The sequence below is a fragment of the Tympanuchus pallidicinctus genome, unplaced genomic scaffold (assembly GCF_026119805.1).
Source record: "Tympanuchus pallidicinctus isolate F22 unplaced genomic scaffold, pur_lepc_1.0 scaffold3, whole genome shotgun sequence".
Taxonomy (NCBI): domain Eukaryota; kingdom Metazoa; phylum Chordata; class Aves; order Galliformes; family Phasianidae; genus Tympanuchus; species Tympanuchus pallidicinctus.
This window is the reverse complement of record NW_026294747.1, coordinates 44,105,345-44,118,496: the sequence shown is the minus strand read 5'-3', so window position 1 is coordinate 44,118,496 and position 13,152 is coordinate 44,105,345. Positions and strand designations below refer to the sequence as shown.

The 13,152-nt window shown below is 40.8% G+C and overlaps 1 protein-coding gene across 2 annotated transcripts in view; it reads left to right on the top strand.

The window, feature by feature from the left end:
• Nucleotides 1-13,152, top strand: part of ITPK1 (inositol-tetrakisphosphate 1-kinase) — a 133,620-nt gene that overhangs the window by 113,916 nt on the left and 6,552 nt on the right. Inside the window, exons 8-11 of one of the 2 annotated variants that reach the window (XM_052693153.1) lie at nucleotides 4,040-4,205; nucleotides 6,063-6,130; nucleotides 7,571-7,733; nucleotides 11,907-13,138. In XM_052693153.1, coding sequence (XP_052549113.1) covers nucleotides 4,040-4,205; nucleotides 6,063-6,130; nucleotides 7,571-7,733; nucleotides 11,907-11,968 — 459 coding nt within the window. In that variant the 3' untranslated portion in view covers nucleotides 11,969-13,138. Of the gene's footprint in view, nucleotides 1-4,039; nucleotides 4,206-6,062; nucleotides 6,131-7,570; nucleotides 7,734-11,906; nucleotides 13,139-13,152 lie in introns of those variants that run through there. The other variant, XM_052693152.1, reaches the window with a different exon arrangement.

Sequence of the window (13,152 nt, the reverse complement as noted above, 5' to 3'; positions counted from 1 at the left end):
GATTTAATTCTTTTCCATTTGTGCTTCTTGCCTTCCTGCATACCACAGCTCAGTTTTAAGAATCCTGTCCTCCCTGCTGGCTCCAAGAATGCCTGGCTTCCTTTGTTAGCAACATGGTCACTGTTCCAGGTTTCCCAGCTGCTCCTGAAATGTGCAGTATGTTGCTGCAGCATCTCTGGGAAGTGAAGGCCCTAAAGTAAAATGCCAGTCTAGATGAACAGAATGCCTACAGCCGAACTTCTGAATGGACAATGCTGTAAAAAATGCAGCTAGGTTTTTCATTAAAGCTTGGCTTGTATCATTTTACAAGCATGACAGACAGTTCTGTTAGTTTGCTGGAGCAGCTGCTATGAATTTTTGCTGTCGTTCCTGAGAGCACTTGGGACTGGGTCGGTAATGAATTTAAGACTTGGTTCTCTGTTGACTTTTCTGTGTAGTTTTCCTCTACAAGTGCAATCTGGAATGTGCGAAGCTTTCAAGGCCTGTCCAATTAGGCCTTGACTTTTGTTTCCCTGGTGAATATTTCCTTTGTACAGTGCAGACATGCCTCCACCAGAATTCCATTTTCTGAGCAAAAATTAGACTGAAATATAATTGTATGCTGCGTTTTATCACATGAACTTATGACTAGAGCAAAAAAGGGTCTCCTGGAAAAAAGCCCTAAAGTCTAGCATGGCATTTTACATATTTAGTAAACTTTGAAATTGCTGTGTTCTCAGGAGTAATCCAAACATATATTTATAATCAGAGAAGAACTGTCTTGTAAATGTTATTTTATGGGCAGTAATGGCAAGGGAAATGTAGAATAAATAGTCTGTTTACAATACAGTCTGTCTCAAAGATAGTAGTTCTAGAAGAAATGGTTGCATGTTTTATTAATGGCTCCTCCTGTGGCTTTTGGTAATTTGCATAATTTGTAGAGATATTCCCACTGCAAAGTTGACACTGAAACTAGAATGCAATCTGGTCAGAAATCTGCTTTTCTTCATTAGATGACTAGTCAGAAAGATCAAGTATTGGCTAGCAGGGACAGCTGAAGGTACAGGGCTTGAATTTGGGCTTGGTGCCAGCCTTGTCTGGCAGACTTCATAATTTGCTGTGAATGCACAAACTAGTTAGGTCAGGTGCTGTTAGTATTCGTGTCCCACAGTTCCACGTCGCTTCTGTACTGCAAATTGCATCAGCCAACCCAGCATTTGAATCCCACTTTGCCAGCATCATTTCTGTTAGACGATGAACAGACGATGCCTTAAGGTTCTCCTTCCCAGCTGCTAGTAGATTGAAACACAACTGTCCTTTGGTAAAGCTGACATCACTAAGATCCATGATATGAAAAAACATGTGCAGAATGTTTATTTTTCTAAATATTGAGCAGACAAGAGTAAAAAGTAGGGAACCACTGTGGGTTGGTTTTTTTTTTTTTCAGACTGAAGTCCATTAACATGCTAATTTCTTGCTGCCAGGTATTTTGGTTTGCCTTTAGAAGAGCTCTGCATCTGTAACAAGTAATGCCATTTGAAAATTATGATACAAAGTATTATTCCCAAGTTACTGCTAGATACAGCAGGTCTGTGCTAGATGACAAAGGGCAAGCACACCCTGCAATCAAATTCCTGGATCTGTATTCATGCATGCTGAAGGAATGAGACATCCCAATGAACCAGCATAACACAGCACCATGAGAGTTTTTATGGGTTGTATGCTAGTCTATGGGGCTGTCAAGACATAGCTTTGCAGAAGAAAGGTTTCGTGTGGTTTCTAGTAGCTTAGGTCGGCTCTGTGCTGAGAATACAAACTCTCTGGGTTTTCACAGTTCCAAAACAAAAAGTGATAAGTACCTGAAGGAGTGGTTTCCAAGAATTAATTAACTATTTGCAGAAAACACTTGGAGGATAAGAACAACATAGTTTTTACCAGCATGATATTGTAGATATTATAAAGGCAGCTGTCTTTGCACAAGGAGAAAAGAACAGTGGTTCTTGCCACCAGTGAAAGGCAAATTATGTTATTGCTGTGAATCGTCTTGATGGACGATGCTGTTGGTTACAGTAGGTTTCTTGCACAAGTTGTCACTAATCACAGATTCAGTCTGTGTGTCAAACAGCTGGCATCTGGTGTAAGAGACAGCATAAGAGTATCAGCTGCAAGTAGGCACTGAATGCTTATACTGACATGAACTTAGAAAATGTTAATCTCCTGAGTTATTGTGCTTATATACAGATGGTTCTCTGGTCCTATGTGGTCTACCAGATAAGGAGCAAAGCAGAATATTAAATCGGTAACAACAAAAAAAAATGCTCAGACTTTTAACTATAAATGTGTAGTCACTACATCATTTACCATGCCTGTGTTTTGGATCAACAAAATCTATTAAATTTACTATTTTTAATGCAGGAACAGAGATGTTATCAAGAATTCAGTATGACAGTACAGTGTACAGCAAATGAATAGCTGATCATATATAATATAAATTAGGAGTGAGAGAACATAAAGCAGAAAAGTTTCTTTGTAAAATCTTTCCAATTTCTATGACTTCAGTAAGATACAGCTTGTGCCAGAAGGTACAAAAACTGACTGGAAACACATGGTCAGATAACTCATTTGCACCATACCAAAGCAAGAAGCTCCAATGTTATTCTGTACCTTGCTGTGGAGTTCTTGTGGGACCCACAGGAATTCTCTTAACCTCTCTGGGCTGTTTTTTTTTACATACAAGTAAAAGACTAGGCCCAAAGAGGACAGGGAGAAAATACTAATATGGATGAAGAAAAACTCATTTTTTAGAGCTAAGGAGCTTTTATGGCAAATGTACATCCTGCACTGAATGAGGTAGATGCAGGCACAAGAGATGGAAGGTTAGCTGTTGCCTTCACAGCTTTACAGTTGTCAAACCCAAAGATGGTCTAACTTGTGCCAGGGAACTGTGCTCAGAGGGAAGGAAGATAAACCTGACATCAGATTCTCTGGTCTTGGTTAGTTCTTACTCACATTCATCTGACTGACAAAATTTTCTTGTGTGTCTCTGAATAACAAGGCCCAGCATCACTGAAATGATGAGGAGAGATTCCTATTCAGATAATAAGAGCAAAGTTTTCTCAGGGGTTTTAGGTTAGGGAACAAACTTAAGTTTATCCTCACAGCTTTTAGGGGCACCTGGGTATAAAGTAACTTCATTAGCTTGTGCCAGAACAGTGCTTGCTGCCATTTCTGCATTGGAGCCATGGACACATTTGCATCCCATCTACAAACCTGCAAGGTGGAAAACAGTGCTTATGATAATTAGATACGCACGCAGGTGAGTTGGTGGAAGGTTCTATGCAAAGAACAGTATAACATGCTGAAGGTACATTGGCTTGACAGAATACTTCTCTGCACCATCCAGGATCAAATCCATTGTTTGAGACACCTGGTGTTCATCATAAAGGCCCTATAAATGACTTCCTTTGGGGCATATTTTTTACAGTTCCTTGAGGGGAACTGTGCATCTGGAATAATGGGTCAAAACTGAAAATCATTGGCCCCAAATTCCCTAGCAGTAAGAGATACTAGGTGCTGGAAAAAGTTATCTGATCATGTGGGTGAGACCCCATTGCTTATGACATTGCCAGTGTACTGACCCAAGCCACAGGAAATACTGCTGCAGAGAAAAACTTATATTGTTAGTACACAGATGTACGCCTTCACGCTTCTGTTATTCTCATGACACAAGCTTATATTCACACAGATATGATTGGCTATAATGGTCACATATTTTATCATTTTTTTCTTCTAAAAACTTGTGATTCCAGTAGCATTCTTAACAGAAGTGGGTAAATGAAATTATGAAGAGCTGAGATTAAAATTTTCATTGAAAATGAAAGTTATGCTATCAGTTGTGTTTGAAGAGTTTGTGTCACTGAAATGTAATAATGTGGGACTTGCTGCTAAGAAGGGATCCACACTTGGTCAATGTATATCCACCAGTACATGTTCCCCCTCACTGCTTGTTGGTGAATATTAAGTTATTGAAAGACTTGTGCACAACTGTGTGTGTTTTCAGATGGCGATCATCTTCAACCAGGAGGGTCTGAAAGCTGTCCGCCCGCCTTGTGTCATTCAGAGCTTCATCAACCACAATGCTGTGCTGTATAAAGTGTTTGTAGTTGGGGAATCCTACACAGTGGTGAAAAGACCATCTTTAAAGAACTTCTCTGCTGGAATCTCAGGTATATTGTGCTCGTTTACAAGGAAGCGATCGTTCTTAGAGCCTTAGCAACAAACAGCTCGAAGGAAGCTCTAAAAAATCTTTGAGAAGGTTGATTAAATGAAGACATTTGGTTCCTATATGTTATTTCTTCTGTATTATTTCAATAAGAAGGGGGATAACTCACATACTCTGGAATATATATGAATGACATTTATACAGTAAATATTTACGCAACAGTAAACAGTGTCTTACCTGTTAGGAACAGTGTTTTGTGTAATGTGGAAGTGTGGAGCTGGAGAAATTCTCTGATTTCCTAGTAAGGTCACATCATTTGTTCCGGAGTTTGTTTATAAATGTGCTTTGGAGAGGATTTCCTGGATTACATGGCTTCAGAACTTCCTTTCCCTATTTTTACCTTGATTATATATGTGTGTTTAAATTGAAACTCACTTGTGCTTTCCCCGAAATATGAGGCCCATTGTTGTAAACCTTGGTGCAAGTCTCTTTATTTTGTGGATACCAGCTGTTGGAGAACAGGAGGAATGGTCTTGTCAGTAAGAACAGTGATCCTCCTATATGTTACTGGAGAGCAGTCACATTAAAGATTTTCATTAGAAGATTCTAAAATTTCCTGTATGGAAGAAGAATTCCTTCCCCTTGATGGGCCTGAGATCTACATTCAGTGGTGAGAAGGAATTAGCAGGGCATGGATCTCTCTATCAGTGAGCAGAAGTAAGAATACAGACAGGGTCCTTCTTAGGCAAAGATGTGTCTTCTTCAGGCTGTGCCACACTAAGTGTACACAGGCTGTGAAGGTGCTTGGTGCTCCCTGGAGCTCATGGTGGATGGAGTCCTGCAAGTGGAAAAATGAGTGAAAGGGATTAAGCTGATGGAGATGAAGAAACAAGTACCAATTTCTGGTGACTTTTTATAGTGATTTCTGCTAATCTTAATATATCAGTGTGTGCTCACTATTGTTTCCACTCACAAGGGCATACTTTGTTAGTTTATGTGGGATTCAGCAGGATCCTGGTAAAAAACCTTGTCTGTAGGGGTGTGTGGCAGTAGGTTGGATATATTTACTTTTAGGTGTGCTATGTGTCCTGAAGTAGGCTGTGTTCATATAAGATATTGTGACTGGCTGTGGTTTTGCTGGAAGAGAATATGTTAAGGCATCTTTTTAAAAATTCCTTTGCTAGTATCTCATCCATTAGTGTAAAACCTTAAAGTTGTCTGGAAGCTTATGTAAAATACGTTGGGTGGGCAGATTAGGGTAAGTGTCTGGCTTTCTTTCCAATTTCAGTAGAATTGTGGGCTATTAAGTACCCTCCTAACAGGTCTGACAATTGTGAAGCACTCCCTGGAGCTGACTGTCTGAAAATACGGGGCTTTCTGAATGGGAGGAAAGGCAAGAGGAGTACGTGATAGTCTGAGACTTCAGAGTGGATTTAAGTTTGCTTTTCATGGTTCTCCCATCTTTATCGTACGTGGCTCTGTGGCTTCTCTTAAACGTCATGTCAGAGGCCAGCAAGCTTTATCATCTGAGCAGAATGTATCAAATTGGTAGAAATTAACTTCATTATTAATTGATTGTGTTTAATAGATGAATCAAAACTAGTTTTTATTAACCTCTCATAGTTCTATTTAACTGAGGGCTGAGGTCTGGAAAGCACGGCTGGCCCTGGCCATGTTTTGCTGCCTATGCTCATAGCCAAGCTGTGAGTAGGAGCACACTTCAGGGCAGATGGTGCAGGGAGCTATCTAGTATTGATCAAGACTGGATTCCCTGGGCTGCAGTGCCATCTGCTGTTCATTGCACTCATCCTTTGGAAATTAAAATCCTCTACAGTTATTTACTACCTTCTTTTAATTTCAGACAGAGAATCAATATTCTTCAACAGCCACAATGTCTCAAAGCCAGAATCATCATCTGTCTTAACAGCAGTAAGTATACTTGTTCTTTTTCCTCTAGCATAACTGGAAGACTATCTAGTCCTTTCTTACCAAAGTGCTGGTAGCTAGCAGCTCTTCTTAAGTTATCTACCTCCATGTTGCTGGCTGAGGTCTGTTAGTATAATGAACCAGCATGTCTGTGTGTCCCTCTGGTATTCCTTACCAAGCTATGGTGAGGAAGCACTGTTCAGCAGGCCTGTGTGCTACGCACTAGGCATGGACTCCCCAAAGCTGAGGAGAAAGAGAAGAAGTTTCTGAATACAAATATCTGCCCATTCCCTGTCTAGAGAGCTTCATAGACATAAATCATCCTCAGTTCTGTGAGGAAAGAGAAATGGTGAAAATTGAGAGAAAATGCATTGGACAGGGCCAGAAAGGATCAGTAGCTGGCTGCAGTGCAGGCTTTGCTGAGCTGCAACCAAAGGACCATTTCTGGGGATCTTCTGAGTCCAGCCATGCAAGCAAGTGGCATGGATTAATGCTCACATTACCAGGCCTTTTAATAAGCTTTGTACATATGAATCCAAATAAGGCCTCAGGTGCTCAACTGCTATGAATGTCACTTTGCAGGACTGAGTCCTTTAAATCTCTGAGTCTTCGGATCCTTTTCTGTTTCATGAGCTCTATTTGGGAATAGTTCTGTAGTCAGCAATGATTAATTTAAATTGTGTGCAAAATGTGCATGTGTAAAATTTTAAAGCTGTAATTGTGCTAGTTGTAAATCCCTTTGTGGGTAAATTTACTTTTAAGTTTATGTAGAGAATATGCTCTTGTGGTTTACCTGCCACCTCTCCCATGCACATACATATTCCAGGCACATTTCTGTAAGCATACCAATGTCTGCTGCATAACCTCTTGTTTAAAACGTGAAAAAATTACATCTTCCAGTCAAGAATAATTTAGATTACTTACGATAGTACACGTCTGTAGAATAACTTATAGATGAAAATTCACACAAAAGCTATCCACTTTGAATTAGCTGCTGCCTGGAAGATACCAGCAGAGTTGTGCTTTGTAGTTCTGATGAAGCTAGCAGGTACAAGTCTGTCTTATCAGTCCCACAGGCAAGCCATAATCTACCTGTAATAATAGAATTGTATCCAGAACGGTTGCAGCGCAGGGTTGAAATGGCTGGCTGAATTTATTTTTCTGAGGTAAAGATTTAGTACTTAGAATAGTGATTCTCCATTTATTCCTACACTGTCGCATATTTTAAGGAACTGCACCACTACGAAGCAAAGAACTAGATGCTTTACAGTAGGTGAACTTCTGCTGTATGTAGGATTCTGAATTATTAAAGAAGTTCCTGTTGTTTCTCCTTTGTGCTACCAGTTCTCTGCAGTTCGGTGGATATTAGACCTGGAAATGAAATTTAATCTTTGTGCTTAAAAGACTGCTTCAGACTCAGTAATGTGTCCTGTTCCTCTGTAGCTGGATAAAATCGAAGGAGTGTTTGAGCGGCCAGACGATGATGTCATCCGGGAAATCTCTAAGGCACTGCGGCAAGCTCTGGGAGTTTCCCTCTTTGGAATCGATGTCATCATTAACAATCAGACCGGGCAGCATGCAGTCATTGATATAAATGCATTCCCAGGTGAGAAAGGCCTTCATACTCATGCTATGCAGAAGCCATGCAGTGTGTGCTTAGTGTGAAGTTCGGCTGCCGGTGTCTCATATAATTATTTCTCAGGTGGGGAAAGGGAGAGCAGCGTGCAGAACTGTACAGAAATCAAGCAGTGTTTAATCCAGCAAGGACAAAACCCTAGTGTAGATATGGAAGATGTAGATATGCTACTGAAATAGTAGCTTTTAGGAGATGCAGTCAAAGTTTAGTGGCTAGCTGTTGTGTGGCTTTCGTGCTGTTGCTCAGAAACTGAAGCACAGGGCTATGTGCTGGGGCTTGAACTTTCTAGGTCTGTCTTTCATTCTGAAAATGAGGAGAGAATAAATTCTATTTTAAGAGAGCCTCTAAGATTATTTTTCTCTAGACTTTGTACCATTAAAAGTGTTGAGGGGGTGGAAGTAGCAAACTGTTCCCTTGAAAATCTCTTCCTGTGCAAATTGATTCTCCTGTGGAAAGATGTCTTGTGCGCAAAAGCAACAATGGGAGGAATCTAAGGAAGATTGCATTTGCGGAGGAGTTGCTATAAAGTTTTAAATATCCTTGAAGGCTCTCATAAGTGTATCCTGGAATAAAACAATAGAATGCACATGTGAAAATTTGTCCACTTCTTTAGTGCACCATATGCCTTGGAAGCAGCTAAACAAAATCCTTGACCACTGAAATTGTTAGAAGTAACAAGTGTGTGTAACAGGAGACAGTAATGCTCTGTCACCCGTGCTAGATTTGGTAACCTAACATAGGAAAAGATTATATAATCTCTGACACTGTTCTACATGGAATTTTTCTCTTTGAAAATATTGTATCGTTACCTGAATAGTCTCTTCTGTTTTCAAAGACATAGCCAGGCTGTTACATAGTTTGTTTAGCCTGTCATTGAATTTTCAGTATCATTGAGATATCTTCATATCTAGAAGTCTTGTCCTAAATCACCAATCTTCTTAATCTTTCAATCCAAGTCCTCAATCCCAGTGCTGCCCTATTGTGCCTTGCCTGTCTGTGACTTCCTCTCAAACCTTCAGGCCTGCTATTCACAGATCACTTTGCTGCTTGGTTCCACCATATGCTGTTGATGTAGTCTGTGAACCCATGAAAACTGCCTTCTGCGAAGAGCAACGAAACTACCTAAATCAGAAGTCAGATAGAGCCAAAGGTTCATGTTTCAGACACTGAATATTGAAATATTGCACCTGAGTGGTACAGGACATCTCTTTGCAATCATGCATTTTGCACTGTTTTGCATTCTGTACTTCTAGGTGATTTTTTTTATTTGCAGGTATTGTTTCAAATTTGGTGCTTTGCACAGACCAAGCTACTTAGTTTCTTGAAACATTGAAAACTCCTGACTGGGCAACAGCTAGTGGCAAATTCCGCAACTTAAACAGGCATAATGTCTCCTTGTAGTGGCATCACCTTGCAGAACTGCCTGCAGCTTTGTGCTCTGCTGCATGCTTATTCTAAGACAACAGTTTTTGATATTCAATGCAAGTCATGCATTTCAGTCTGCACAGTAATTAGGCTTTGAATAGACATCAACTTAGTATTCTTTTCAAGATGCTTGAGAGCACAGGAAAGCTTCTTGTGCACAATTCTACATTTTATCGCACACAGGATTTTTTTTTTGTAGTGACCTTGTGAGTAATGAAGATAGCTACTGGCTTTATCATCATGGCAGAGGGTGTTGAAAACTGCTTGGAGAAAGTCTAGAGGTCAGCAGCACGGACCAGACATATGAAAGAGAAGGCTGGGGGTAAACAAAGCAATATTCAAATCTGTAAAAGACAGCAGAACTGAGAGAGAGATGGACTGATCTTAAAGCTGCTAAAATCAGAGGAGAAGTGACAGAGTAAAAATCAACAGAAGAAAATTTACATCTCAACACAGAGATGTATCCCTGTTGCTCAAAAGCACATTCAGCCAGGGCAGATGCATTTCTCTCCGTGGGCCAGTTTGATTCAAAGATGAGCAGCTGCAAGGACTGACACATGGAGCCAACACTTAGCTAATGAGAAGCTGAAAATCAGCACTGCTCAAAGGAGTCCCTGATGGGTTGTGTCAGCAATGGGTTCAAACCATGCAATTCATGGAAGGGGCTTTCCCTCACTTCCTCAAATCTTTCTGTCCTGGAAGGATTGCAGTAGATCCAAATGGAAGCCAAATTGGACACTTGGGGGAAGTACTGCTGCTTAGTTGGGAGGGAGAGAAAGAGGTGTATTTTCAGCCTCTTTCATGGAGCTCAAGCTGCATCTTGGGACCAGGCCTGACCAAAGCCTTCCCCAGCTACCCAGAGGCTTGGCTTCTTGTGCATTCTCTTTCACATCTACCTAGCTTGGAGCTCATTTGATCTTGCCAATTCATGGATATCATATTGAGATTAATTCAACATTAGAATTTAGAGCAAATGTACCTGGAGGAGGATGTTGTCTGTTATCTACTTCATTTAGCATTAGTGGCAGTTTGGAAAGATGTTAAAGATAAATGTCTAAAAGCCCTACTGTGTCTCCTGCTGTATAGAAAGCTGTCTGGGCCATATTTAGCTGTGGTTACCAGCTGAGGTATTTAACTGTCACGTAGCGTGTGGGTTTTATGTTTGTCTGACCTCAGGTAACAGGGAAGGGGCTCCATGAAGCCTGCTGTTGCATCACAGCAGCTGATCTCAGCAAGCCTGAGCAGCAGCTTGCCAGTGGGATGTGTGAGCTCTTATGTGGTAGCTGGGAAGCAAGGCACTGGGTCTGGGCACACAGTTTGTATGTATGAGCATGCTGCCACAAATGCAGGCTGTGGGCTATCCAGTTCTCTTTGCCCTAGGGAAGATGAAGAAAACCAGAGTATCTGCCCACTTAGGGAAAGTTTGCTAAAAATTTGGAGTGTAATATCTGTAACACTAGCTTAAAAGTGCTCATGAGCACTTTGTGGCTCTGCAAAGCTCAAGTAGACAGGGTGCTTGTTTTCTGTGGAGTTCCTGGGCAAACTTCCTTCCTATCCGTGCTCTGACAGAAAACACTAGAGACTGTTCTCATCACAGCAAAATGCAGACCTCACACTGACTCCATAGTGGTTTCATAGCGTTGTCTTAGCATCGTGCTTGCAGCAGCATGATCCATACCGCTTGTGTTTAGGTGTGCAAAACTTGGGTCCTCTGACTGACTCACTGTGTAACGTGAGCCCTGACTTTGTTACCAGTAATTTATGAAGGTATAATTTAAGTTACCTTTCTTGATGCCTTATTGTTGCAGCACAGTGATGTCCCACAGTTGTCATTTTGAAAGACGTGCAGCAGCAGTCAGGGAACAGGGTGAGCCAGTATTGACAGTTTGCAGCCATCCCCATCTTGTGGATGGTGTTAAGAGCTGAGACACATTGTTCTTTTCCTCCCTTCCGTGAATTTTTTTATACATATTTTTTTGCTATATGAACTTTCTTCTCAGTGACCAAGCAGAATTATTTGAGCGTTTCCATGCAGTGTGCAGTGGGCTGGCACATGTACGAAATGTATAGCTTCCTTACACTGTAACATCTGCTGATTTCAGGACTTTGTAACTGGCTTTCTTATTCCCGTTAAATATTTAAAGCAACTTCTTTGTGAGTTTACCATGTGCCCTCAGACAAGGCTGGTTTGTTTTCAGCAAGCAGACATAAAACCATCTAGGGGCTATGGGTCTCCTCTCTGAATATTAAAGCTGTTACTATGGAGATGGCTTATTCCCAGGAGCCAGGAGCACTCTGAGTAGATTTGAAGGCTAATCCCATGTCTTTTACATAAGCAAGAAAGCATAACAAGCATCTCTATCAGAGAGGTGGAGCTCTTGCTGTGGCTCCCAGAACTACGAAAGCCTTGGTTGTCCCCGACTGATGGGTGGGTTACAATGTGGGTCACTGGTCACTGGAAGGTTTTAAATAGCCAGTTTGTTTGGTGAATTTCTGTAAGGGTCTTTGAGACAGGAAAACTGGGAACTGTTGTCACACAAACCAGGGGAGATATGAGATCTGTTTGGGATACCTAAGAAAATTGTGAGTGCAGTAAAATCCAAAGCAATGTGGCAGCCTAAGTAAGAGTTAATTAGTTAATGTGTGGGTTATAAATACCCCGCAAAACCACCACGTTTATCTCAAGGTTAAATTGTCCTCTTACCTTGTGTTTTTCAGGAAGCTGGTTTCTTATTGCCAAAGGAATTTGGCTTTCACAGAAGAAGGGAGATTCAAATTGAATTATTTACGGCTCTTCTGCCCTTTAGTCATGTTACTAAAAGTGTTCTAAAATGTGCATTTATTTGTGGTCTGCAGTTCTGCTGTCGTGCTGATCTGTGTGAATGTGTGCTATTCACGTGGAACTTTTAAACTGCCATTTATTGCTTTAGTCTCCGGTATTAATATTAGGTCACCTTTAAAATACTTTTATAGGCATTCAGAAACAATCAGCCCAGCCCATTTAATACACTGAATGTCACATCATCTCTAAATACTAAATCAAATTGATACCAATTTCAGCTAATGTAGTAGTAGCTAAGGTCCATTTCAAGACATTGTGTAGATGTGTCGCATGTCTGATTCAATTTTAAAGTGAATGTAATAATAAAATTGTGTCTATACCAGAGTTTAAAGTAAACCAATACTCTATACACCTGCTGACACCAAAAAAATGTAGTATCTCCTGTTATTTGACCATCTGTTTTAGCCAAGGCACTTGTTGTTGAACCCTCAGTATGAATTGTCTGGGAATCTCTTAACAGAACCATGCAGAAACTTGGTTTCAGAGCTGAGTCCAGATTCTGCTGTTTCTGCCCAATGCTGCATCATTTAAATATATTTAGTCTCCTTGACTGTGTTTTTAGACATTGTTCATAGCAGGGAACGTGTTTTGAGTGCTAAGTTAGGTAAGATTAGGCAAGCACCACATTGCTTCTTTCAATCAGACACTGCCTTTCTGTAGGGAGCAGCTAGGTTCCCCTAGCTGAGAGGTTACTGGGAAATTATGGAGGGTATGGACCCTCAAGGAACCTGTGCTTTAGAGCAAGTTTCCGTAGTAAATCCTAGCAACAGGATGCAGAAAATTGGTGCTACAACACAGAGTTTGTAACTTAGGGGAAAAGCTGGACTTGAAAACAAATGATAGGATATACCTAAAATTGTATATATACACATATGTGTGTGGGAGGAAAAGGAAGCAGAAAATCTGAGAAGTGATCTAGTGCCTCTTACTGAACTGTCTGGACAGAAGTATTTTAGCAGCAAGGGTCTCTGTTCCCTTTTATGCTAGCCTGCTTGTGCTTTCAGACACAGTGGCATCATGGAAGAAAGCTTTTTGATTATCAGTGGCAGGTCGAGGACAGCCTAAGAAATAAAGTGGGAGAAGAGAGAACATACAGAAACTACTCAGCTGCATTTTCTTCCC